Source organism: Eucalyptus grandis, chromosome 7 (assembly GCF_016545825.1).
Source record: "Eucalyptus grandis isolate ANBG69807.140 chromosome 7, ASM1654582v1, whole genome shotgun sequence".
Lineage (NCBI taxonomy): Eukaryota > Viridiplantae > Streptophyta > Magnoliopsida > Myrtales > Myrtaceae > Eucalyptus > Eucalyptus grandis.
In genome coordinates this window covers 45,787,652-45,812,685 of record NC_052618.1, presented here as the reverse complement: position 1 = coordinate 45,812,685, position 25,034 = coordinate 45,787,652, and the positions used below count along the sequence as shown (strand labels likewise).

Below are 25,034 nucleotides of genomic sequence, written 5' to 3'. Positions count from 1 at the left end.
TCTTATAGTTTTGGGTTCAAATCTCATCGAGAGCACTATAAAAGTAAAATTCTGAATGGATATGTGGGGAAGTAAGACTTTAGAATTGTGTGAATAGAAGGACCGGTAAAAGTGCATGAAAGTAGACCGATAGAAACTTGACCCACTATTAAGAAGAAAAATCATGAAACCCTTAAAAATGTTGTCGTATAATCTTTGACATGCACAATTCTTATAGCTATCAGCTCATAACATACATACACAATATATTGAGGAAGATTTCAAAGATAACTATCAGTTAATAAAATATAAATTATAGAGAAAATGACTAATGATTTCACAAGAAATGCACAAGTAGAGATGATTGAATAGTTTTAAAGCATAACTTTCTGTTCACCTTGTAGAGAAGATTGGTCATGTTTTGAAACACCATCAAATTTAATCCACTAGACATAATTAGATCCCAAAGGTTCCTATTAAATTGCTCATGTATGCTAATGTAATTTTCTCAACTTTCCTCCTCTAGAAATGGACCAAGATGCAAAACCATACAAGACAAAAATAAAAAATAAAAAATCTATATCTATCCAAAATATCGTTTTTTAATGGTCTGAGCAGTAGCCGAGCTCACCAATAACATACTTTTTTTCGTTAGCCGTTTTTTCCTTTTTACATAGATCTTTTGGATCTAGGCGCCGCCAAAAATGAAAAATCAAAATTCCCCCTGGCAATAATCCGCTCCCACGCCGTCCACCGGGTTGACTATCATATCGAGACCATACGAAGGACACGTGTCCGACCAGGGGGTATCTCGTCACTTCACCTCAAGCTCGATCTCGTTTTCCGAGGGCGCGCGCCTGTCGTGGTGCTGCGTCATTGGATGTTGCGATGGAGCCGGGCCGCAGGCGATCTCAAACCCCGCCACCACGCCGTCCGCCAGGTTGACCTCTATATGGAGACCGGACGAAAGACACGTGTCCGCACAGGGGCATCTCCGTCACTTCACCTCGACCTCGACCTCGAATCCGAGCTGGCACGCCTACCGTGGTGCCGCGTCATTGGCGGTTCCGAAGGAGCCGGGCCGCAGGCGATCCCAACCTCCCCAGTCGCCAAGATACTCCCACCAAAAATCGGTAGGCCTTTTCGATCTCACACAAAGAGAGAGAGAGAGAGAGAGAGAGAGAGAGAGAGATTTTCTCGGCAATGGCGTCGCCGCCGTGCGGGTGGCCGTGGAGCCCGATCCGCTCGTCGCCGACGAAGTCGTCGTGCCATTGCTCGTCCCAGCCACCCCGGCGGCATCTCGTCGCATGCTCTTTGCGCGACCCTCCCCGTCCTCCTCCTTCCAGCTCTTCAAATGCGGCTCGATCAGGTCCTCCAAAGCGCGAGGCCGAGAGACTAGCCGCGTCGCGCTCGCGGCCGAAGCAGCCCGATGAGAAGAGCCAGCGCCGCCATGCCTCCGCTCCGGACGCCTCTCGGGGGCCGCGATCTCTGATCTCCGAGTCGCCGCCGGGGAAGCGGCCTCCGCGGCGGAGGATGCTGTTCGCTTCGAAGAAGGTCCGGAGCATCGTGCTGCTCAACGTCGTGGCCTTCATTTACGGTGAGCCGCGCTCTCTCGAGCTCTTCGTCGTTTTTCGATTTTGGCCGCTGCTTTGAAGTCGGATGAACATTTTGGGAACCATCGACGCATATCGATTCGCTTTGGGCGCGGCGTTTCGCGCCTTATCTTTTCGGAAGCGGCGCTTGAATATTCCGGATGGATGGAGTGTGGAGTAATATATTTAATGGTTGGGGCACGATTTTATTTTCGCACCTGAGCTTGTTTGTGTATTTAACAAGATTATAAGAAGGCCTACAATGTTTGGTGGAATGGAAGGCTGAATGGCCAGGCGGTAACGTGTGTAGAAAGATATTGCGGCGGAGATGGGAATTCTTTATCGCTCATGTAGGTGCTTGAGGAAAGATGCGATTAAATATGAGTGTATTGAGAAAGATGGCGAAGTCAAATGAGAGAAGCTTGTCTGAGGTGGTTCGGAACAGGGGTCTTGAGATGGTCTACTTTGAAGATGCAAATCTATGACATGGGCGCAAATTATAAAAGGATAGACCATGATGACTCTAGAGATCTGGAACGAAAGCGATTTGAGCCCTTACTCTTAAATTTTGATGAAAATACAGCATAGTGAGTAAGATAGACAGTTGATTAGGTCCCACCCCTCCATTCGATGGGATAAAGGTTTGATTGTTTTTGTTGTTTTCACTTTCATACTCTCACAAGCTCTTCTCACTAGCTCCTTTAGGCTTGGTAATGGTCCATCTTGACTTTTCACAGACCATCTCTTCCTTATCCCAATCTGATGAAAATGGGATTTTGCTTGCCATGCAAAAGTTTAATGAGGCTCAATACGCCATTTAAAATCTTAAGCTCATGGTTAAATGTGTGGATCTTACCTTATGTGTCTATCTTCATGAAACCTTTGATATCTGTAAAATTTTTATGCTTGGAGATTTTGGTCAGATAATGCTGCAAGAGACATGGAAGTGAGAGCACGTCATTTTAGATTAGGAGCTGTTACTTTCCGAAGTCTCATGAGGTCTGATGGTTCAACTAATGTTGATTGGTGGAATGAGGGATGGAATTCTGTGGGGCTTCATATATGAGAAGTTCTTTACCAAGCTAATTTTAGAACTTTATTTCTCTAATTGAATCGTTAGTTTCTTTTAGTAGGATGCTAGTTTACTAGAAAACTTATATGTTACGTGAAATATCTGTCTCTTTGTATGCACGATGACTTGGGGGAAACCGCCGATTTTTGTTAGTTCTGAAAAATGGAAGAAAATTTCAACTGCTAGCATATTGATTTTTTCCAGTAGTCATGTATATTTAATAGGCATGGAGTCATCTGCATAAGTGGAAATGCAAGTGTCCTTATTCTTTATGATGTTTAGCTAGATGCTTTTGTTTTTATTTTGTTTTGTTTTGATTTTTAATTTGAGTTTGTCTAGTTGATGCTTCTATGTCTCTGAATCGTGTTAGACTCTTCCAGTTTGTCTCTTTTGTACCTCTGATTGATATGTCTTTGGTTCTTTTGTGGTGTAGCGAGTAACATTCCAGTTGTGAAGGAGGTCGAATCAGTCACAGATCCTGCAGTTTTTAATGTTGTCAGATTTGCTGTTTCAGCGATTCCATTTGTCCCCATGGTGATTCGATCATGGGATGATGTACAGACACGCAATGCAGGAATAGAGTTGGGGATTTGGGTTAGTCTAGGATATCTTATGCAAGCACTTGGTCTACTCACATCCGATGCTGGTCGTGCGACATTTCTGTCTATGCTAACTGTGAGTACCTTAATAATGTGTTTCTTTTTCTTTTTTGGCCGGAGCCTTATATTGTCTAGTAATTGCTGAAGAGCAGCTGGCTCTAAAATAGTATGTTAAGGCACAAATTTCAACGTATTGTGGCTAAAATTTTCAGATTATTGTGGTTCCATTGCTCGATGGTATGCTAGGAGCAATAATTCCCACTCGCACATGGTTTGGAGCTTTTTTGTCTGTTATTGGTGTTGCAATGCTGGAATCAAGTGGATCGCCTCCATGTGTAAGTATCTTTAGTGCTTCAACATTGGGAAAAATTTCTAGACTGATAGGGCAATTAATGAAGGACATGCACAAGCAAGTCCATTGGATCATAATTTCTAAGAGGCCATCAAGATGATTTTCCATAAACTTCTGTTTGAATTGTCTAAGCAGTTTTGCTTGAAAATAATAGGTCGGAGATCTATTAAACTTCTTGAGTGCTGTATTCTTTGGGATCCATATGTTAAGAACCGAGCGCATTTCCAGAGCGACGGATAAAAGGAACTTCCTACCTCTGCTTGGACATGAGGTTTGTTTACACCTTATTCTGTTCAACATTTACAAGTAACAGCATCGCTGCTTGGTTCTTGTTTATGTGAACAAACATTTGTAAACTCTCATCAGGTATGTGTGATTGCTATTTCATCATCATTGTGGTACTTGATTGGAGGCTGGGTTGGTGGCATCCAAGAATTTGATGCATCGTCTTGGACTTGGCCAACGATTTGGGAGTCTGTGGTTCAGTTTCCATGGATACCAGCACTTTACACAGGCATATTCTCAACTGGTTTGTGCTTATGGGTAGAGGTATCCCCCCCTCTCTGGGCTTGGCTTTTTTTTCCTTCTTTGCAACTCAAGTTAGTTTGACATGGTATGTGATTTTATAACCATATTATCATCTGATTTAGATTCTGCTATACCAGTATGTCATGCTGCCTCTGCTTTCAAGAGTTTGCTACAAAGAGAAGCTTCTATTGTCTTATGTTATTTTCCCCCTAGGCCCTTATTTTTCTAGCCATTATTCTTTGGCTGCCTCTAGAGAAGTGGATTTATAGGCTGGCTCTTTGCAATTGAGGCCTGAAGCACCCCACTTCTTCAAAGTAATAAGTGCTTTTTCAGATGCTGCATCCCCAGAACACTTTCATCTTCAATCATTGTGGCATCTTTTTTGCCCCTCAAGCATCAGATATTAGAAGCGCATTTTTCGTGATCACATTTTATTATTTTTTGCAGATTACTGCTATGTGTGATGTATCTGCCACTGAAACTGCTATAATTTATGGGTTGGAACCAGTTTGGGGCGCAGGTTTTGCATGGTTACTCCTTGGGGAAAGGTGGGGCATCACTGGCTGGATTGGCGCTGCACTAGTACTGGGTAAGAAGTAAGAATGTTGTACATACATTTGTCTTTCACTCCTTGCTTGTGGGAATTACATGCACAAGTTGATGTTATATCTGCATCAAAGTTATTGATTGGTGAATCTACATGATTGAATGGTCCTCAACGTTTAAAAGTTCTATATCATGCATATGTTAGATAGACTTTGCAGCCCCACAACCACCACCAAAAAAATGCGGTCGATTTCCCCTTTGTCTCTCATGTACTATCTCAGGGTTAAGTGATGCTAAATTACTGCTATGTTTGGCTAATTGTTTCCTTGTCAAGTGCTCATGCTGGATGAGATCTCTCACTGCTAGGTGGTTGGACTGAGGTCCAAATTGTTAATCTGAAGGCTCAGTTTTTGAATTATGAATCATACAATTCAGTAACAATGTCCTACAGTGGCTCGAAAAAGAGGCTATAGTCACTATATTAGGTATTGGTTCCAGAAATTTGAAAAATAACCTGGCTTGAAAAAGAGGCTATAGTCACTATATTAGGTATTGGTTCCAGAAATTTGTAAAATAACCTAATCTGTTGAGAATCTTGTGAAATAATGGCAAATATGTGTCCCTTGTCCAACAAAATCAATCCATGTTATCTCACAAGTAAAGAGAAAATTGTCAGTCTGGTTCTTCCCTTTGTTGGAAGTAGACTCTCCCAAAACTCCCCCCTACCCCTTTTTTTGAAACAGCCGTTCATATTGTCTCTTTGCAACAAAAGATCATGTGTTGATACTGCTATTATATTCTTCGTAGAAGTTTGAATTGTGAAGAATTGCATGTTAGTATCTCTTCCTTCATTTTGTTAAAGAGTAAAAAGGTGAGGAAGATGAAGGAGAAGAATGGTCCGGACATCCTTTGATGGATAGCATTTTCATAAAAAATCCTATCATGTCAATGCATTTCAAATGCTGGCTGTCATTGCATGTATGATGAATGGCGATATAGTGTTCTTGTAGCAGCTAATAGGGCGCGTTTGTTTGTATTTCTGTTCAAAAAGTGTTCCAGGTTTCGGGGAACAATTTTTGATTAGAAAGATGTGTTTGGTAAACTTGTTCTGGGAATAAAAAATGAATATAAACACGTTTGATAAATTTGTATTCTTTTTTTTTTTGTTTCTTTTATTATTTTTTTTTCTTTTGGCTGGTCGCCGGCCTCAACCATTGCCGGTGATTGGGCGACAAGGGCCAGTGGCCTCGCCCAACCATGGCGAGGCTCAGCCTCGCCTTGGCTGGGCAAGCTCGGGCTCACCCAGATCCAGCGAGGCCGAGCTCACCGAGCCTCGCCCCGCTGGCGAGGCTCGGCCTCGCCTTGGTTGGGCGAGATTGGGCTCGCCTAGATCCGGCGAGGCTCTCGGCCTCGCCGGTGGCTGGGTGAGCTCGGCCTTGCCGGATCCGGGCGAGCTCGAGCTCGCCCAGCCAAGGCGAGGCCGAGCCTCGCTAGGGGCCGGCAACGCTAGGCCTCGCCGGGGGCCGGCGACCCTTCAGCGAGGTCACCGACCCTCAACGGCTGGTCGCCGGCCATGGCCGAGGCCGGCGACCGGTCAAAGAAAAAAGAAGAAAAAAAGAAGAAGAAAAAAAGAAAAGAAAAGAGATGAGAGAGAAAATTTGTTCTTCAAAAGTGTTTCTAGAAAAAAAACAACTTTTTTTTGTTTCTTATTGCTGTTCTAATTTTGTTCCTGGAACAAAAAAACATTTTGAACAAAAACGCAAATAAACGCGTTTCTGTTCTTTTTTTGTTCCTGGGAACAAAAAACCAGAAAATCTGTTCATGAACAAAATTTAAAAACACAACCATACACGCCCTAACCTTCTGGTGCTTCTTATGGTCCCACGTTGATGGCTTTGTGCAGCTGGAAGCTTAACTGTGCAAATATGTGGCTCTTCACCTCCATATGAATTGGAAGATGATGAGGAAATGAGTAAGAATGTGCTGGTTTCACATGAACAAAGCGGCTTATCCTCTTCCCCAGTTGTTGTCAGTTCCAAGAAGGATATTCCGGACTTGTTCAAGAAGTAAGAAGAGGTATCTTGATGTTTCTTGGTTGAAGAATTTCGTGACATCCTTTTATTGCAGAATATCAATCTTAATGAGTCCTGCTGACGGATGGTTGGCAGTGGTTCTTCTGGGTTCTGCCTTTGTGTATGAATTTATAGGTTGTTATGTGTACGTGTATATCTGTATATATGAGGAGACATTAGGGAAGAAGAACATAGATAAATGCGTAGGTGCTGCCATCCCTTTATTTTATTCTGAGGATGGTCATATAACAATGTATATTGGATAGTAAAGATCTATAGTCATGATAAAGAGGATAGAGAATGATCTGCCTCTTGGCTCTGGACATTGCATATTTCACAATGGGGGAAAATAAACACAGAAAATTGACCCATTTGGGAAATAAAACATGGACTCAAGGCATTCTTTAACGATGTGATAATTTTTTGCCTGGTTAGATTGTTGGCTCTCAGTCTCTTCCTTTAGTGTAGACCACACTAAAGAGCTTACCATCTCCTATTCAACAGGATTGCTTCAGCACTTGCAAGTTTCCTCTGTTGCATCAGATGTTTGTTTCTTGTGGTTGTTGAGATTCTTGATTACATTTCTTCTCCCTCGGAAGGAGAAATGTACTTTTCAAACACAATTTGTGCCCATGCGCGTGTGTGATTGCCAATAGAAAAAAATATGCTTTATGTGCTTGTCCATAGCTAGTCTTTTGATTTTGGTCTATACTCATCTCTGTGAGGCTTCTTAACTCTTCAGCCGATTATGTTACTTAATATGGTCCTGCAACCTTGGGGGACTTCCAACCGTTGCCTCCCCTCGAATTTCTTGGGTCTGACCAGCACTAGTCTAACAAAGAATGCTGACCTGCCATCGTGTAGGAGCTACTATTTCACTTCATCGTGTTGCTCAACGCACGCGCTAACCTAACGGAAGATCTTTGATGCACAACAAAGTGAGTTGCATTTTTACATTATCTGTGCATTCACATTCATCTGCATAATCTAATTGCCTAGTGTCTCATTAATGACCAAGTGCAGAAGTGAACTGATGTTAAGGTGTATAAGTTATACTCAGTGATTTTCTGAAATTAGGGATGCATAGGCATTGGAACTGAGCTTCCTTCCCTTCAGGTAGAACAATCTCCTGGTTGTCTGGCTTACCTGATAGAAATGCAAGTATTTTTAATTACTCGGATTAATTAACAATTTTGGGGGTAAAGATCATTATTTTTTGATGTTAGTGGAGCTAACGTAAACCTTTTTGATAATGGAGAATATGGAGGCCGCAAACAAAAGCGGTTTGAAGTGACGGGTAGAATCGAATTCGCATCTATTGCTAAATTTATCGTCGATTAAAGTGGAGAACTCTGTAAAGACCCACTCGTGCCTGATTATTTGAGAACAAAAGGACGACCAATTCGAGAAGTTTGGGATGATGTTGGTTTTGACTTGTCTCATATTCCTCCACTCGCCTTGATTACATTTAGAAGTCCACATGATGCAGATATTTTGACAGATAGATTTGCTATAGTTCTCAACTTTCCCAGGGAAAGTTCGGTATCAAAGACAGGCTGAATACGAGCACGGCGAATTCAGGATGGATTGAGTAACTTAACTCGAAAGTACTTTGGAATCTTAGTAATTGCGTCGAAAATGTCGACCTGAAATCGACTGAGTAGAAATGTGATTATTTCCTCTCTGCTATTGTACGTGCCGTTTCCAAAGTTTGGGCATTGATGTCAGTTCGAGTGAACGTCACTACTTGCGTGGTGAAGCACGCATTGTGGATTTGATTAGTGGAAGTAAAGAGAGTCATAATTCGGCCAGAGATGGAGGGGTCACAATTCCACAAGGTAAAAGCTTCCTGCAAAACAACAGTTTTATGACTTTAATAATGGAATGAAGAGTGTATGATTGACTGCAAACTGCATTTTGTATCTAATTTATGTAAAGAGATCTTTTTTTTTTTCCGGAGAAGCGACTCCCCTATACTAATGATGAAGAATGCCATGCGAGGTATCTAGACATAAAGAAAATAATGCTTCAAAAACCAAATGCCACTCCGACATGTAGAGATCTTTCGGATCGCCAAATCATCCCCATGGTTGCTTAATTCCAAATCCGTAAAGATGATGTGACAAACAAGTTTGCCGCAATTTCATGGAAGACTTACGTATGCCGTGTTAAAGAGCCTAATGGATATACAAAATTGAATAACACGGGGAAAATCATCAACCTCAAGGGTGCGAGTGTCTAGCAGACTGTTCTTCTAAATAGACTAAACCACAAAGAAGACTTTTTAGACAGCCTTTCGCCTGTGACACCATTTTGATTTATATGGGGTCGTAGACTCATTGCAATTCTACTTAAAATGCTCAAGATGCTATATCCGGTGTAGCTCCATCAGTGATTTCTCTAGCATGACTACAAGTCCAAAACTAGAATATCTCAAACCATGAATAACTTGTCATATGGTACAAGATGCTATGCCCGTTAAGTGATGTATTTATTAAAAGTAAAATTAGGTTTGGCTACTCAAATTACATTTTGAACTACTATAGTCAAGTGTCCACCGGTAAAATCAAGTATAAGATGTCATATCCAAATCGATCTTAATAGTTAAATCCATAGTCCACGAATTCATATAGAGTAGATAAAGAGTGAAGTTCGAGTATTTCATGAACAGCTAGGCTAGTCTATAACGGCGATCCTTGTATATAAGATTCCAGACTTGTTCTAGACCTGTCCAAGCGCGGCCTCACCTAGCTCACAGATAACACCTACAAGATTGCCGCGGAAGGGAATAATACTTGTATGGATGCTCGTTATCTTCATGGGAGAATCACTCCCTTTTTGTTTTGTATCTGAATTTCGCCTCAGGACCCTCAACTTTCTTCCTTGTTCTTCTCCTTTATCAAGAAAAGCGCCCCATCATCATGTTCTTCTTCTTCTTTTTCTCTATCAAGAAAGGCACTTAATCATCGTCATCTTCTTCTTTTTCCTTCTTTGGGTAATTTATTGTGGCCGCTATGATAGTGAAGACACCTAAGAGAGAGAGAGAGAGAGAGAGAGAGAATCCAATGCCAACAGAACTAACCATCATTTCTTCCTTTAACTAGTTAAAAAAAATAGTTAGCCGTTCTTTTAATGTCACAATGTCTATTTAAAGGCAAGACAATTATTTCAATCACTCGCCCAAGACATCTTGATCTTGTTTATTGGGTTTCTATTCTTGGTGTGGGTTGCTCATAATTCTAGGGTTTGTGACAAGAGCATGGCTCAGACGCGTAAGCTCGAAAAGCAAGCACAGATCAAGTCCTCGCCAGAGAAATTGTTCGACGTTTACAAGAACAAGACCGACTTGATGCCCAAAATCAGCCCCGACAAGTTGCGCAGCATCGAAGTCATTGAAGGTGATGGTAAGAGCGTTGGCTCTGTGAGGCTTTGGACTTACTTCCTCGGTAAGCATGTCTTAGAAATCAATCATTCTACAAGGCCGAATTGAATCCAGTTGTTCTCACTTAGGATGATTATTTTCCTTAGATTGAGCGAGTAATCCTCATCCAAAAAGAGTAACTATCTGCAAAACCCGATATCACATCTTAAATCACATGGTCTCGTCCTATCCACAACATTGAGATTTATGTTGGTCACCTATAATTTTTCATCTCAAGTTTGTATACTATGATGTATATTCTCTCCTTGTTATAAGCCGAAATATTCACTGATAATCATGCTAAATATTATATAGCTTCTTGATCGCCATATGGTGCTATATGAAATTTGCTGACCTAGCTAGTAATTTATTTTTCGAACTTATGTTTCGCATGGAATGTATAAGCAGGTGATTCTGTCGTTGCAAAAGACAAGATAGATGCTATAGACGAGGGGAACAAGTCGATTACATTCGACATCATTGGCGGAGAGGTCACCAGGTACTTTGCTCGCTATAAAGCCACCATTCAGCTGGTCTCGACGGGACAGAATAACTTTGTGAAGTGGAGCGTTGAATATGAGAAGATGAATGAACAAGTTCCTGATCCTCACCCTCAGCTTGACTTCTTGATCACCATGGTCAAAGAGGTGGACAATTACCTTGTCCAGAATCCCTAAAACCTTAAAACAGAAATGTTTATGGCATATGCAGGGGTGTGGGTTTTTTTTTTTTGGTAAAATGCAGGGGTGTGGGTTAGTTTGCAGTGATTAGTAGATATCGATCGCCCGCTTTCCTTGTTAAATAATTTGTAAGCATCTATTATCTATAGTTGAAGGGCAAGCGTTTCTAGTTCTTATCCTTTTACCATGCTTAATAGAGTCAGTGTGTGTACTTCATCAAAAGGTTCAAATGAAAAAAAAAAAAAAAACTTCATGTTGTGTTGGTTTTTAAGTTTCTAAAAGGCCATGTCAAAAGATTGCTTGTATAACGTTCCCACTTGCGCTGATTTGATCCATGGCATGTTTTCCAGGTAAGCTGGCATTGAGTTCATAGGTTGTGTTCGCATCCATGTGATTCCAATGCATCCATGATTGGAAAAACTACAAGACATGCCAGTCTACATGTGTGGTTGACTTGATTTAAGGATCATCATTCATGGAGACTATGTTTGGTCATGATATATAGTTGGATAGGATTGGATAAGAAATGTATAAATTTTGGGATTTAAAATGTCTTGATATGTAGCATTTGTTGGTTTCAAATTGATTACCAGTTCTCTAGATATCCGATTTTAGAACAAATTCATCTTTTCCCGAATAAATGAAAACTATCCAGACTTATCCCAACTTCTAGGTCGGATCACTTTATTTGGGAGATATTTAATCTATATATTGGAAATATCCAGGTCAAAGTGGACACCGGACCCCTATATACAGGATGCTAAACGTACCATATATTATGTCAATGCAAATATCGTTTCCCTTCCCACAAAATCAACTCAACACCAAAAAGGGGATTTCCCCTTTGCAGTCTTTATCAGAATGGGCCCAAAAATCGAAGGTTGTGAGTAAATAGGCTTGCATCCACCAGCCTTCCTGACGGATTGGGCTTCGGCAAGTATTGCATAAATTGTGATGTCTCTTTTAGAATGTAAAAGGCTAAGTTGTGGAAAAGCTTGTTGTTGCATTTAAAATCTCGGTAAATTACAAAAATCATCTTCTAACTTTACTTCCTAAATCAAATATATTCCTCACATTTCAAACTTTCAATTATGATCAATATTTACAATTGATTTCAAGTTTTTTCTGACTCACACATGACTTATCAAATTACCATTTATTTCTTATGCAAAAGCATCTGGTTCTATGTCAAGTTTAACTTAGTTATCATTGTTAAACTAGCCCAATCTTTACTTTTGCAAGCAAATGCCAATTTTGGCTACAATCTGGTTTGACGGGCTTAAGTTTGCAGATGTGATTCTATATGCTAGTTGTCGATTTCATGGTTGCCCATCGACTACTAAGATATTGATTTACAAGGTTTATGGTCAACTTTGAAGCTACTAATTGACTACCTAGAGACTAGAGTCTATTTTTGGTCAACTTTGAAGCTACTAATTGACTACCTAGAGACTAGAGGCTATTTTTGGTCGATTTCCTTTGCTATTTCTCGATCTTTCAAGGTGTTTATTTGACTGCCTAAATCAATGGACAAATTTGGAGGATAAAGTCAAGTTATAAAGCATTTAACCTTAGATAAATGCATTAAATGCATTTAGTCCTAATTATTAATCATCTTTATGCTTAGTTTACAGATCTCAAGTCCTAGTTTTTACTAACCTTTAATATGCTGTTACTTTCAAGAGTCTTAATTATGTAAATACTCCCAGAGTCATTTCAATTTCTCGGACTTCAAGAGTCTTTTCTATTGTTTAGCAAAATCTCTCCAGAAATAGAGGTGTAATCTCATTTGTAAGATAGAAGATTTGAATTTGGTGAGTATGTGAGATTTTCCTCAAATGAACTAATTTCTGCCCCAATTCTTTTTTTTTTTTAATGTAAGTTCCTTAATGGTGGGACTAAGAAGTTCTTTATCATTAGTTGGTATGTTTCCTTTATGCTTCGGTGGTGAATCTCTCCCATCTTGAAGGCTTTTATCCTTGATTGGTAGCTTGTCCTTGATATCTTGGTGGTGAACTTTATCTATTCGATGTCCTTTAGCCTTGGCAAGTGGTGTTTCTTTATGTCTCTGGCTATGAACTTCATCTATCTCAATCTACATATTTTGCTGATGGCATGTTCTTCATGCTTTGATGGTGATCTTCATCTACCATAAATCACATTATCACTCAAAACACATCCAACACACGCATCCATTTCCCAAACTACTCTTACTCCCATAAAACCCAAAATCCACCCACACTCTTTCCCCATCTGATAGGTTTGCTCCAACTAACACACCTGCCACCACAGTTCCCCCTCTCCACCGTGCGTGCCGTCGTTGCTCCTTTGGAGTTAGTCACTGATCTCGTATACTGAGGCCACAACAGTTACCATGCCAACTCAAGTCGCCATCCATGCCAGCTCAAGTCGCCATCGTCTCTCTCTCTCTCTCTCTCTCTCTCTCTCTCTCTCTCTGTGCTTGTGCCATGGTTGCTTAACCCACTAGTTGCAGCCATGGCCACCAAATCTCTTGCTTCTCAGCATAACATGGATGAAATTTAGTCAATATGGACACCTATATGGGCACTATGGTATGAAAATATACCCATATTGAACAGCGTCAGAATATGATGCCTATAAATTTTAACCAATATAGATGCTCACATAGACAATCAGCAGAAAAAATTTAATCCTCATCACATTCCGCGGTCATGTTGGTTGGATTTCGCTAGATTGTTGTCGGATGGATTTGTCTAAAAAATTTATAAAAGTAAAATGACTAGATTGGACATTGATTAAGAAAACGTGAATGTACAAGATCGAAAACTAAATAGTTAAAACTTTTCTAGTTGGTAAACACTTTTTCAAAGACCATAATTTCTAATAAGAAACCCTCCTGGTCTAGGATTAGACACCATAAGATACTTTTTTGAGCCTTCCACTCCTCTATCTACCAAACATGTGCGGATTCAATCACAAACCTAACCCCAATAACACTTTGAAAATCTATCGACACCTTCACTTTCAGAGCACCATTTACTGTCTCCCAACTAATCGTTACAGCGTTGCTTTGAAGATTTTGACAAAATTAATTTCAAATGTACCTTATTTTCTTTGATTGAAAACAGTTAAAGTACCATGAATCACGAGATTGCACAGTCGACAATTAAATTTGTTTGGCAAACTGACGATTCCAATTCGATACTTTTAAAAAATCCGATGGTTGGATTGACAAGTCGCCACCAAATATAGCATATAATCCATTACATCAACATAGTGAATGCAATTATTGAAACAAGCACCTTCCTTTTTTTTTTATTCATTAAATATAATTCATCTATAAACTTGTTTGATAAAGCTAAGCCTACGACTTAGTACTAATTATAAGATACGTCACCCACGATTCTTTAGCAAATTCCCAGTGCGATATTCCCTCCATTTTCAAGCGACCACCGATTAGTAATCAAATGCATTCATAATGTATAAATCGTTCGGTCAGTCTACAACCTATTGCATAAATGTCAATTCAATCTTAAACTTTTTAATTTAAGCAATTTACTCCTAGACTTTGGTGTGAAATTCAATATGGTCTCGACAGCTGTCCAAAATGTAATATCACGGTATTTAGCAATTCTTTTCAGTCAATGGCGGACCTCCTTCCATGGTACACCCATAGAACCACAACTCGCAATCAAGTGTGCAGATTTGAGGCGATAAGTTAGGAAAATTACACGGATTATTCTATTTTAGCTTTCAATACAGTAACTTCATCTATCATGCGCTCAGATGCATTGGCCGACACTCGGCCAAAGCTTCTTCAGGACCTCATCTTATTAAAAAAAGAAGAAGCAAATAAACAGAAAGAGATGAGATATGTAAATTTTTTTTTTATCGATATAGGTGGATATTAAAAAATTAAAATAATGTTACTTACCTTTTACCAAAAAAATAAAAATAATGTTAGCTGAAAATCAAAGATTGATGTGTAACAATATTAAAAAATTAAAAGTACACGGTTTATAAATCGATGCTGTATCTTCAATTTGAACACTCAAGTAGGACGTAATAATTATTTAAACATCCACTTATGCTTTGTAGATTAATCTTATAAACTTGTTATGATGTCTTTATTGCGTTTCTTTAGCATTATCGAAAGAAAGGCAATTGTTTGCGTGTAGCCGCCTGTATGAGACATAGTCTACTTCTCTGATCCAGTCAAAATTAGGGTTTTCCTTTGTTTAAAATGGAGAGTCATGGAAAGTTGCTTCCTTATAGTCTGGCAGGATGATCTTATCGGCTAGTTTTTCTTGCATTAGGCTAAACCTTCGTCTCAAGTTCAGTCGAAGATATGTCATCCACATCAATTGTTGAATAGATTTCAATCAAGATTTGATCTCAAAAGATTGTGCCAAGTATAAATCAAGTATAAGATCTCCCGCTTCTTCTCGAGATACAATCATGTTGATGCTTAATAATGTGATTAACACCGTTTTAAAATAATTTTCAATTTTTGAGAAGATGTCCTCCCAAATTGAATATGGTATTGAAGCCAATGGTCTCGACTTCTTGTTTCATCTATCTCCTTTCCTTGATGCGCTAACAAATCTTTTTTTTTTTCCTTCCAACCGGTGAGGGTCGCTGATACCTTGCCAGGCTTGGTAGAAAAAAAAAAGGAAAAGAAAGAAAACAAGAAAAAAGAAAAGAAAAGAAAAGAAAAGAAAAGAAAAGAATAAAAAAATAATAAAAAAATTATCCATGTTAGTACTTGCTATTTTATGTGGCACTATTGACATTCAAGTTAAATATTTTTGGTTAAATTAGCCGAATGAACTCAAATGGCAAGACGTGTAAAAGTTTAGGACTTAATTGGCACAATTGAAAGGTTTATGATTGAATTGATCAAAATCCAATAGGTTTAGAATTTTTTGAATAATTTTCCCTATAATGGAAAGCATGTCATATATTCATCATTTGAGTTTTTAAGTCTTTTTTAGTAGTTAAAAGATTATTATTAAGTTCACTATTAGTATAAAAAACTTTCTACACAAACACTATTAGATGGATGACACGTCCGCATGAAGATAGTAGTGTAACAAATTTATTTCACTCCTCAACAATCTAGGTGATAGTGTGACTTATTTTTTACACTAATAGTGGACCTAACAAAAATCATAGTTAATGAGAACTTTAGCTGCTATTGTAATTATATGTTCCTACTTTTTAATTATACATATTACTCTCTCCACGTTCGTCCAATGAAATGGTCATGCTATATTTATCTTATAATATTTTGATAGCTTACCTAATTTAACCACTCATGATGTTTGATAATGAATTTTACAATAGATTTGTTAATTTTGATTATTGTCTAGGTTATTTTATGCTAAATACGACTCCTTTGCCAATTATAATTTACCTTTCTATATTGCATACGAATTAAAATCACATGATTGATCACGAGCTTTTTTGTGCCCAAGCACGGGGCGATTTATATATGATAATTTGAATACATTTAAAATAATGAAAGATGGTTTAGTGCATTATTAACTTAGACTAGCAATTGTTGATCGACTTATGTACATTTTCTTTTGATCAAAATAAAAATTAAAAGATATTAGATGGATTTGCCATTTTATTTACAAATTAGAACTGTTTTTTTAAACCTACTCCATCTCGCGCATCGCCCGAGGTAATATTCTAGTCACTTTTTATTTTATTAAGAATACCTGCTATGTTTTCATTCGAGCTATTTCATGAAGTTTCCACCTCCAAGAAAGCATCGCTTTAGCATCTCTTTCGTTGCAAATTTAGGCAAATTTAAGAGGCAGAGTATATTATAGGAAGCATACGAAATGAGTCGGAAGTTGCCGGGAGAGAATGGTCATCCTCTATCCAGGGAGACCAAGGATGAGCCTATGATCAGCTGAATTTCTAGGGTGACTTTCTTCAATGACAATTTGGTGGACTCGCCCTAAAGCTCTGTTTGGAAGAGAAGAAGGGGAGGAAAGACGGAAGCAAACCCACCAAACCTTCGCTTCTCTTCCTTCTCATCAGAATTTTAAACTTTTCAATATTTTCAACCCTAATCTTCATCCTGTTCAAAAAAAAAAAAAAAAAAAAAAAACCCTAATCTTCATCACCTCCATTCTCCCTCGATTCCCAAGCAAAACCTAAAGGAGTAAATGAGGATGTTTTGTCCCTTTTTAATAGTCCCATCTGCTATCTTATCCACTGTATCGAGACAGATGTCCACTGTATTAGTTTATTCTCGACATAAACAATCAAATCCCAACCACCCCTGTCTCTTGCTCTCCCTTTCTAGAAGCTGACATCGAGGCCTCGTCGAGATCTGACCATCACTGTCAAGATGGTGGCTAGTTGTCGATGGCAGGGGAATATCTGGAGGAGGTGCCTCTTGTAGATGGTGTTGCCATAACGAATATCTGGTACAGGTGACAAGACCGAGATCGAGGCCTCATGACAAGTTTGACGGTAGCTCAGTTTCCACTCATAAAAGAGAGAGAGAGAAAGGTGTCGGCGGAGGCCTTAATTCACTATATACGCCAGAGGGGACCCCTCATCGACACCGGTGGTAGGTGGTGAAGCAGCAAAGGTCGCCATTGATGGGGACGATTGGAGGGAGAGATGCGCATTTGGTGTTAGGGGAGCATAGAGAGATGGTTAGGGTGCGTTTGGATTCTTCGGATGGAATCTAACTTTTCCTAAGTTGAGTGCGCTTGCAATTTCTTTTGTGAACATGCAAATTCAGGCCACTATCACGGCAACAAATGTTAATAGGGCTGTCCGCCAATAAGATAACTATACGCATTGAATATCCATATTTCTCAAAAACTTGAGTGTATATGAAATAGTCATAACAAATTATAGATTGTACCAATTGTACCAGATTTTTTTTTGACACCAAAAACTCTAGATATATATTTAATTAATATATTTACCCTTTGTTAGGGTTCTGTGTAGAACACGTGGATTCGACATAGAATTATTAATATTTTTTCAAGGAAAAGTGCCGCTAATGTGGCACACCACATCAGAAAAAGATTAAAAAGATAAAAAAAGAAAATTCAAAGTACTATTTATCACAAGTTATTGGTCATCGTCTTCAAAGTTAATGTTCGTCGCATTAAAAGTTACTATTCATCGTCTTCCAGTTGACAATTGCTTGGCCCAAGCTCCTTTGGCGCTTGTCTTTCGCTGCCCCATCACCGCTTGGACCTCCGGTGGTGTTTGTCGGCTCTTGTTTAACCACCTGCCAGATTTGGCCGTAGCGATTGTGAGCTTCGAGGTCAGATCTGGCTTCAAAGTTAGCGGCGTCCATGGCCGGTTGAGCTAGAAGCTTGGGTGGCTTGCCCAGATCTAATCCAAGTAGCAGCATCAACAATGCCATGTTCTTGACGCAATAGAGCTTCTTTAGTCCCCATTGCAGCTGAAGACTTTCCCTTTTCAGGTTTCACATAATCTTTAGAATGATAAATGTAACACTTGCGTACAAATTTGTGAATTTTAGTATCGCAAAAAAAATATTTTGGACTAAATGTGTCATAACAGGCATAATATAAGGTATTTGATGGCCTTGCTGCAATATATTATATGAAGTAGGACATTTCAATGAAATTAACCTAGCATGCGAATGGTAATATCTACAGAGGATTACTTATTGTAGTGGGGACTAATTCACAAAATTTTATACTAAGTGACGTGGTTGGCTTATTATTGGGTCTTGATATTGGCCCACTTGATTAAATGTCCACTTGCACTATGTCATGTCAATAAGTATACACAATTTGGTAAATCAATATTAGTATACCTAAAGGTGAGACTAGTGCATAACAATTGTTAAGAGCATAGAAGAAACTCTTGGTCCAGCCTTGGGTCTTGATATTGGCCCACTTGATTAAATGTCCACTTGCACTATGTCATGTCAATAAGTATACACAATTTGGTAAACAAATATTAGTATACCTAATGGTGAGACTAGTGCATAACAATTGTTAAGAGCATAGAAGAAACTCCGCACCTTCACTTGTAGTGATTGTGAAAAGATATAAAAAAAACCCAACTCTCAATCTATCGATTTATCTATTTGAGACCTATCGTCACTCCAAAAATTTGGACCAATGAATAATTGGGCCAATTCAATTATTGCACCTTACACTACATCTTTGATGTGGAACCTCTTCATTTAATACCTTCGCATGTAACACTTAAACCAATCCCCTCTCCCCACATGTGAGCCTCTTTCGTTAGGGTAGCTCACTCTTTATTTAAGTATCCTTCTTCATCAACATCCCCAGCTCGAATCTCCTTCTTGGCCTTGCCAAGTTTGCCTAACGTTTGCAAGAATAACCTGCCCTTCTAATTCCACCTCAATTGCCTTTGCCCAGCCAAACATGGCAAGAAGCGGGGGACAACATCTGCCACCCGATCAATGAGTCACATTGGAAATTTCTTTTTTCTTTTTAAATATTTATTAGATATCAATTCTTTGTAACCATCGACTAGATTACTACTTGTTAAAAGCTAATATCTTCATTTGTGAAGATCATCAGAGAGAGCCAATGTCAAAACTCATCAGTATAATTAGACTATTTTCACTTAAAAGTTTAAATTAATAAATTATGGGCCAAATTTATTACTTCTTACATCGCATCTTTAGTATGGAACTTTTTTTGCTTAACACTCTCACATGTGCACTGCAACAACGATTTCGAGCAATGATGAGTGCATCTTATAACGCATCAAGGATGCCTCCAATCCACCTATAGGCAAGCTTTAGCTATTTTCATTTTTTTAATGCATTCTCTATAATCTTCAAGTTGGGCTTGGCAGATCAATCGACTTAAAAGATGATTTCCACTCGCAACTTTAATAGAATCATGTAGCTTATTATGAGAAAATGAGAAATGTATGGATAAGCTATTTAATTGTTGACAGATGGATATATAAGGCCACAGCTATAAATTGCTCAGGCATATCATTTTATTGGTCTAAAATACATTTTAATAAGCAATCGGCAATTCTGACAGGAAGATATGATTGATAAAAATCCCTGGACCACGTGAATCACGTTGTGGGACCTAAAGTAGAGACGAAATGAACGCCAAAGTCTATATAAGAAACAAGTAAACCACTTTTTTCTAGACAAAGGCAGTGTGGCGACAAACTTGTAGAATTTCTGGTATCTCAATCTTTGCGACAAAATGGCTCAATTGCAAGGAAAATTAGAAGCTGAAGTCGAACTGCAATCACCGGCTGACAAGTTCTTCAAGATCTGGAGGAGCGAATCCCACAAAATGCCCACCGCCACCTCCAAAAACATTCAAGGAGTCAAAGTTCATGAAGGTGACTGGGATCAACATGGAGCTATCAAGATTTGGAATTACACCGTTGGTAATTGATTCAATTTTCGTCTCTCTAGTTACTAATTTACTCGATGTTGTCATTGAAATTCAACTGATGACCCTATACATATTTCCTAACTCCTAAACTTTTTTTTTTTTTGGCTGGTGCAATTATATAGAAGGAAAATCAGGGGTGTTCAAAGAGAAGGTTGAGTTCGACGATGACAACATGTCATTCACCCTCCATGGCATCGAGGGCGACGTCTTCGACGAGTTGAAGGTCTACAAGCCTGTATGCAAGCTCATCCCGAGGGAGAAAGGCAGTCTGGCTAAGTTGAGCATCGAGTACGAGAAGTACAAGGAGAGCGACCCTAACCCCGACAAGTACATGGCGTTCTTCATCGACATGACCAAGGACATCGATGCTCACGTTTTAAGCGCATGAGGGTGAAGATCGTGGCATGACTGATCATATGTGAAGTTTGTGCCTTATTATGGTTGAGAAATCTAGTACTTTAATGTATGTTGATTAAATAAGTAAAGTCGGTTCACCAGGTGATGTGAAGTTGAATTGGGTTTTGGAAATATCAGAATCGTGTATCATGTTCGTGTTTAGTTGTGCTTGCAATAAGAAACCTCGTGGTTTTTGCAAAATGATTTGGTTATGGGGAAGTTAGTACAATCTTTGATTTGATCCCTGCATAAATGAATATCCAAGATTTCCGATAAGTGCTTTGACTTCGAGCGCGTTCGCGTAACCACTCCAGTTGTGCACGAGGATAAGAGTAATCACATCGTGACAATGCCGAAATTTAATGGCAATAACGATATCGAAATACAAGTTAAATGAGCTTGGACAAAGATTATAGTTTGTAAGTGTAGTGGATCCAACGCAAGCGATTTCTGGGCATATTTCATGTGACTTTTTCGGAATTTTTGATCGTTCCCCGTGTGATTTTTCAAGTTGAGCTTTAGCCTATCTTGCCAGAAAAGAAAGTATCCTAGAATTAGGAATCTATGCAGTATGACTAATATTTTTCTTCAGTAATTGGTCTAAATTCATTTGAGCCATTTCCCACACTCCAGCATCGTGACTATTGTTGCCATTTCGCCGTTGATGGTGAGGTGCAGCTTATAAGTGATCGCTAGAGTTGTGCAAAATGTTCCCAAGCATTGAAAATTGAAAATTCTTGTACATGCATCAAAATTGATGTGGTATCATTTACCTCAGTAAACTAAGTGAAGGAAAGAATTTCTAATTACATATCATTGTGTAATGCAAGAACCACATACAAGAAACATGTCCAAGAAAACTTGAATCGCCGATCGAAAAGCACATGGCCAAAGGGATGTACCTTATTTTTCATGAATTAAATACACCCTTATTGTAGTGTCATGAAAGTAAATACTCCCTTTTTATTTGTTGAGTGAGAGTGATTTCCTTCATGAGTGAGAGGGAGGTTTTGTTCGTAAGATTCTAAATGCAAGTGAACATATTGAATAAGTAATATAATTATGAGAAAGAGTATCGTCCCATGGAGATTTATGATTAATAAACTAATTAAATATTAAAAATAGATTAATTCTAAAATTTATTTGACATATCAAAAATAGAATTAAGAATAAATTAAAACTAAAATCTTAAAAGAAAAATTTAGAAACTAAATATAGTAAATAAATCAGATAAATATGTCGAGCATCCGATTTTAGCATAATTATAGATATGAATTTCAGATTGTTATGCATACAATAATGATATCAAACATGTGATAATAGAATTTCCTAATCTGTTTACTATCCTATCTCTAGGTATAACAAATATACTTAGTTTATTAATTTATTATATCTCTATGTAAATTTAAATAAACATAAGTGCATTAAAATCTATGAATATTCATGGCTTACAATAAATCTTCTATATCACCTTATCATCGAAAGCTATACAAATAACGTGATATATCTTTATCAACGTTTAATTTACTATTATATATTATAAGGAGCAATTACAAATTATCATTTTTCAATCTCAAATATACACATGAGACAGTCACTTAAAAGCATTAAGCACAATAATAATATAACTTACATGAATGAAGTTACTTGCACGCATAAAAATCATGAAATCATCATGGTTAGGCTACATTGTAGCCGTAACAAAAGAAAATTAGAAGATAGTAGAAGAAGAAATAAAAATATAAATCAAACCAAGCATCTCAAGTCCAAGAACAAGAATTCTATCATCACTTTTATATTCTCTTTAAAATACTTGAAAAACTCTTAGAATAATGAAAACAAAACGATCTAAAAAACCAAAAAAAAAAAAAAACCATCTATCTATATTATCCTATTTATAAAATATAATCAAGAATCCTAACACAACGCAATTGCTTATTTTTTTCGCGTAAAATTAGTGAATAAATCTCAGAATTTTTGATTTGGTATCCATCTTCTAATGTTTTTATTTATTTGAAATCCTAAATGACAGAATTTTCCTTTCCTTCTTTTTGTCCTTTTTATTTTTCTTATTTTATCCATATCTCATTATTCCGCATAAATAAGGAATATTTGCTTAAATAGAAGGAAATCAATTTTTTTAACAAATATTGTATTATGAAATACTATATTTTTGCCTAAAATAGGTAAAAAAAACTCTATTATTATAGAGTTATCATGTTTTTTTTTTTTTTTTTTTTTTTTTTTATTTTTTATGTTCATTCTCACTTTTTAACAATAAGCACTTCTCTTAATAAGAAAATGTTCTTTTCCCTTTAAGAAGTAACCCACAATAATTGCCTTATGGTGGTTATTTCTTTTCTTTTAATTGTGGGTCTATTTTAATTACGGCCTAGGTTAGCCTAATATGGGTGGCCTAACAACCATAAAACCCATCATTAAGTGACCAAAATTTAAATTAAATGGCGGTGCCTATCTCTTTAGAGATAGCTTTCCGTAATCCTATAATAAAAAATGTCGTGATATTATTACTGTAGGAGGTACACATGTCCCTGTACTTTAAATTTTGCTTTGATTGGTTTATATTTGTTCTAGCATCCCCAAGAAAAGGACAGTCATTACTAAATATGCAATGAATGCCATAATTTCCACTCGTAAAAGATTAACTATTTTAATGTCGATTTGATTTTTTTTTTTTTCTAAGAAAAGTTTCTTGTATTTATATTTTCTGGGACTAGGCTGAATCTTGCGGCGGCAGGAAGGCCACATCGACTCTACCCATTCTTTTGGATCCATCGCCAATGGAGAAGATTTAGGATCTTGCTTGAGAAGGACAAAAAAGGTGTGCATTCATTATTTTATTTGTTAGGGTGGTAATTCACTTAGCCGTTTAATCTTCATTTTATGATAGATAAAATTTGCATCGCCTTCTTGACCATCTAAGTTTCAGGGTTAGATTATTATTCAAATTTTCAATAGGTTGTCCAGAATATTTTGAACATTTGACTAATTCTTACAATATGTGCTTGTCCTCCTAGACCATATATACCAGCTGAATAATTAATGAAGACACATATATGTTTTTTTTTTCTTTTTTTTTTCCTGTCAAGTGTATTCCCAAACTTTAAAGCTCCTCGGTGGGTCCACTGACCCACTTGAAGTTCGGACCTCTCCTCCTCCTCATTCCCATTTTAGAATGGTAATAGTGGGGTAAGCTTCTAATGGTTCGAGACACGCATCTTTATATTTTTGGAGTGGTCTCAAAAGAAGAATGATGATTCAAACTCAAGTCTTGAACGAGAAGGATGAAAATACTTATCTCTTGAACAAGCCTTTGAATTTCGAGAAAAAAAAAACAGGCCTTTAAATTTCTAAGTTAAATCATTTAGTATGATATCTGAGTCATTGCTTACTTTCAACCATTTCGGGGTTCCATTCTCTTTCTAGCACTTACCTTCGCTTTCTTGTTGTTTGCGCCAAGCGTAATATTCTTTCCGTCCATTATTCAACCTATCATCTTATTATATAGTATCTTAGAATCAGAAAAGTGATCCTCAGTTTTCCCATTAGTTACATTTTCCATCCAATAGTTTTATAATATCAAAATTAATGCTCTCTGTCTATTCTTTGCACCTTGTTTTTCCTTAGAAAAAACCAAACCTGGCGTTGACCATTTTACATAACTTTTCTAGACCCCATGGTTTGAAGCATATGCCTTGATCCACGGTACAAACTGTATATTTCAAAAGTCGAGAATACAATTGTATAAGGAAAGAAGGTTATAAATGGTTATTATTATTTTCACTGTTGTCGTTTTCTTTTTTGGTTTCAATGAGAGAGAGTTAAGTTGCGAAGCTAGCTCTCTCCTTAAAATCCTCGCAAGGACTTCCTCCATTTTCCCAGGTCCGATTTTTCAGAAGTGTTGTCAATTCTAATGGATGATGACACCCCCTTTGCATTAGGGTTCAGACATGATATTTGAGCATGACAAAAGCGCGAAAGTTTATTATAAATTGGAGCACCTCTGTTTTCCGAAGGACGATTAGTAGTGTTGTCAAATCATATGATGGCTTGAGTAGAAGACATCGCTGGAGATTAGGATTGGGATATCCAATGTGAGTGTGACGTTAGCATGAACGTTGCTTACATTAGGGATGGGATAAGTATGAAAGTTGCCTACACTACAAGAAGACATCCCAGGAGATTAAGTATGAAAGTTGCTTACACTACATTTGGCCATTCGGACATTTTTGTTTGATAAAATAATATCAGATAAGACAAGGATATGATATGATTTTAAATATCTCATCCAATGTATGTTGACTTCCAGATATAGCAGTAATTTAAATAAATATTATTCAAATGAGTATTTGATTTACAGGATTAAGATAGAAAT

The 25,034-nt window shown here is 37.8% G+C and overlaps 3 protein-coding genes across 4 annotated transcripts; all 3 read left to right on the top strand.

The window, feature by feature from the left end:
• Positions 1-1,116: 1,116 nt before the first annotated feature.
• LOC104453708 lies at positions 1,117-7,125 on the top strand. 2 transcript variants are annotated; one of them, XM_039318154.1, is made up of 7 exons: positions 1,117-1,576; positions 3,077-3,318; positions 3,455-3,577; positions 3,749-3,865; positions 3,961-4,143; positions 4,631-4,711; positions 6,572-6,748. In XM_039318154.1, exons 1-6 carry the CDS (start codon positions 1,183-1,185, stop codon positions 4,703-4,705), a joined length of 1,134 nt encoding a protein of 377 aa, XP_039174088.1. In that variant the 5' UTR covers positions 1,117-1,182; the 3' UTR covers positions 4,706-4,711; positions 6,572-6,748. The 2 variants fall into 2 exon arrangements, with proteins under 2 accessions (XP_039174088.1, XP_010066617.1); XM_010068315.3 differs by having other exon boundaries at positions 1,118-1,576; positions 4,570-4,711; positions 6,572-7,125.
• A 2,769-nt stretch (positions 7,126-9,894) lies between these two features.
• On the top strand, positions 9,895-11,122 carry LOC104453707 (MLP-like protein 423). The gene is made up of 2 exons (XM_010068314.3): positions 9,895-10,186; positions 10,570-11,122. Exons 1-2 carry the CDS (start codon positions 10,000-10,002, stop codon positions 10,836-10,838), a joined length of 456 nt encoding a protein of 151 aa, XP_010066616.2. The 5' UTR covers positions 9,895-9,999; the 3' UTR covers positions 10,839-11,122.
• Positions 11,123-19,970: 8,848 nt separating this feature from the next.
• On the top strand, positions 19,971-20,874 carry LOC104453706 (MLP-like protein 328). Its single transcript, XM_010068313.3, has 2 exons — positions 19,971-20,234; positions 20,365-20,874. The coding sequence occupies exons 1-2, from the start codon at positions 20,045-20,047 to the stop codon at positions 20,628-20,630; spliced, it is 456 nt and encodes a 151-aa protein (XP_010066615.2). The 5' UTR covers positions 19,971-20,044; the 3' UTR covers positions 20,631-20,874.
• The last annotated feature ends 4,160 nt before the right edge of the window (positions 20,875-25,034 follow it).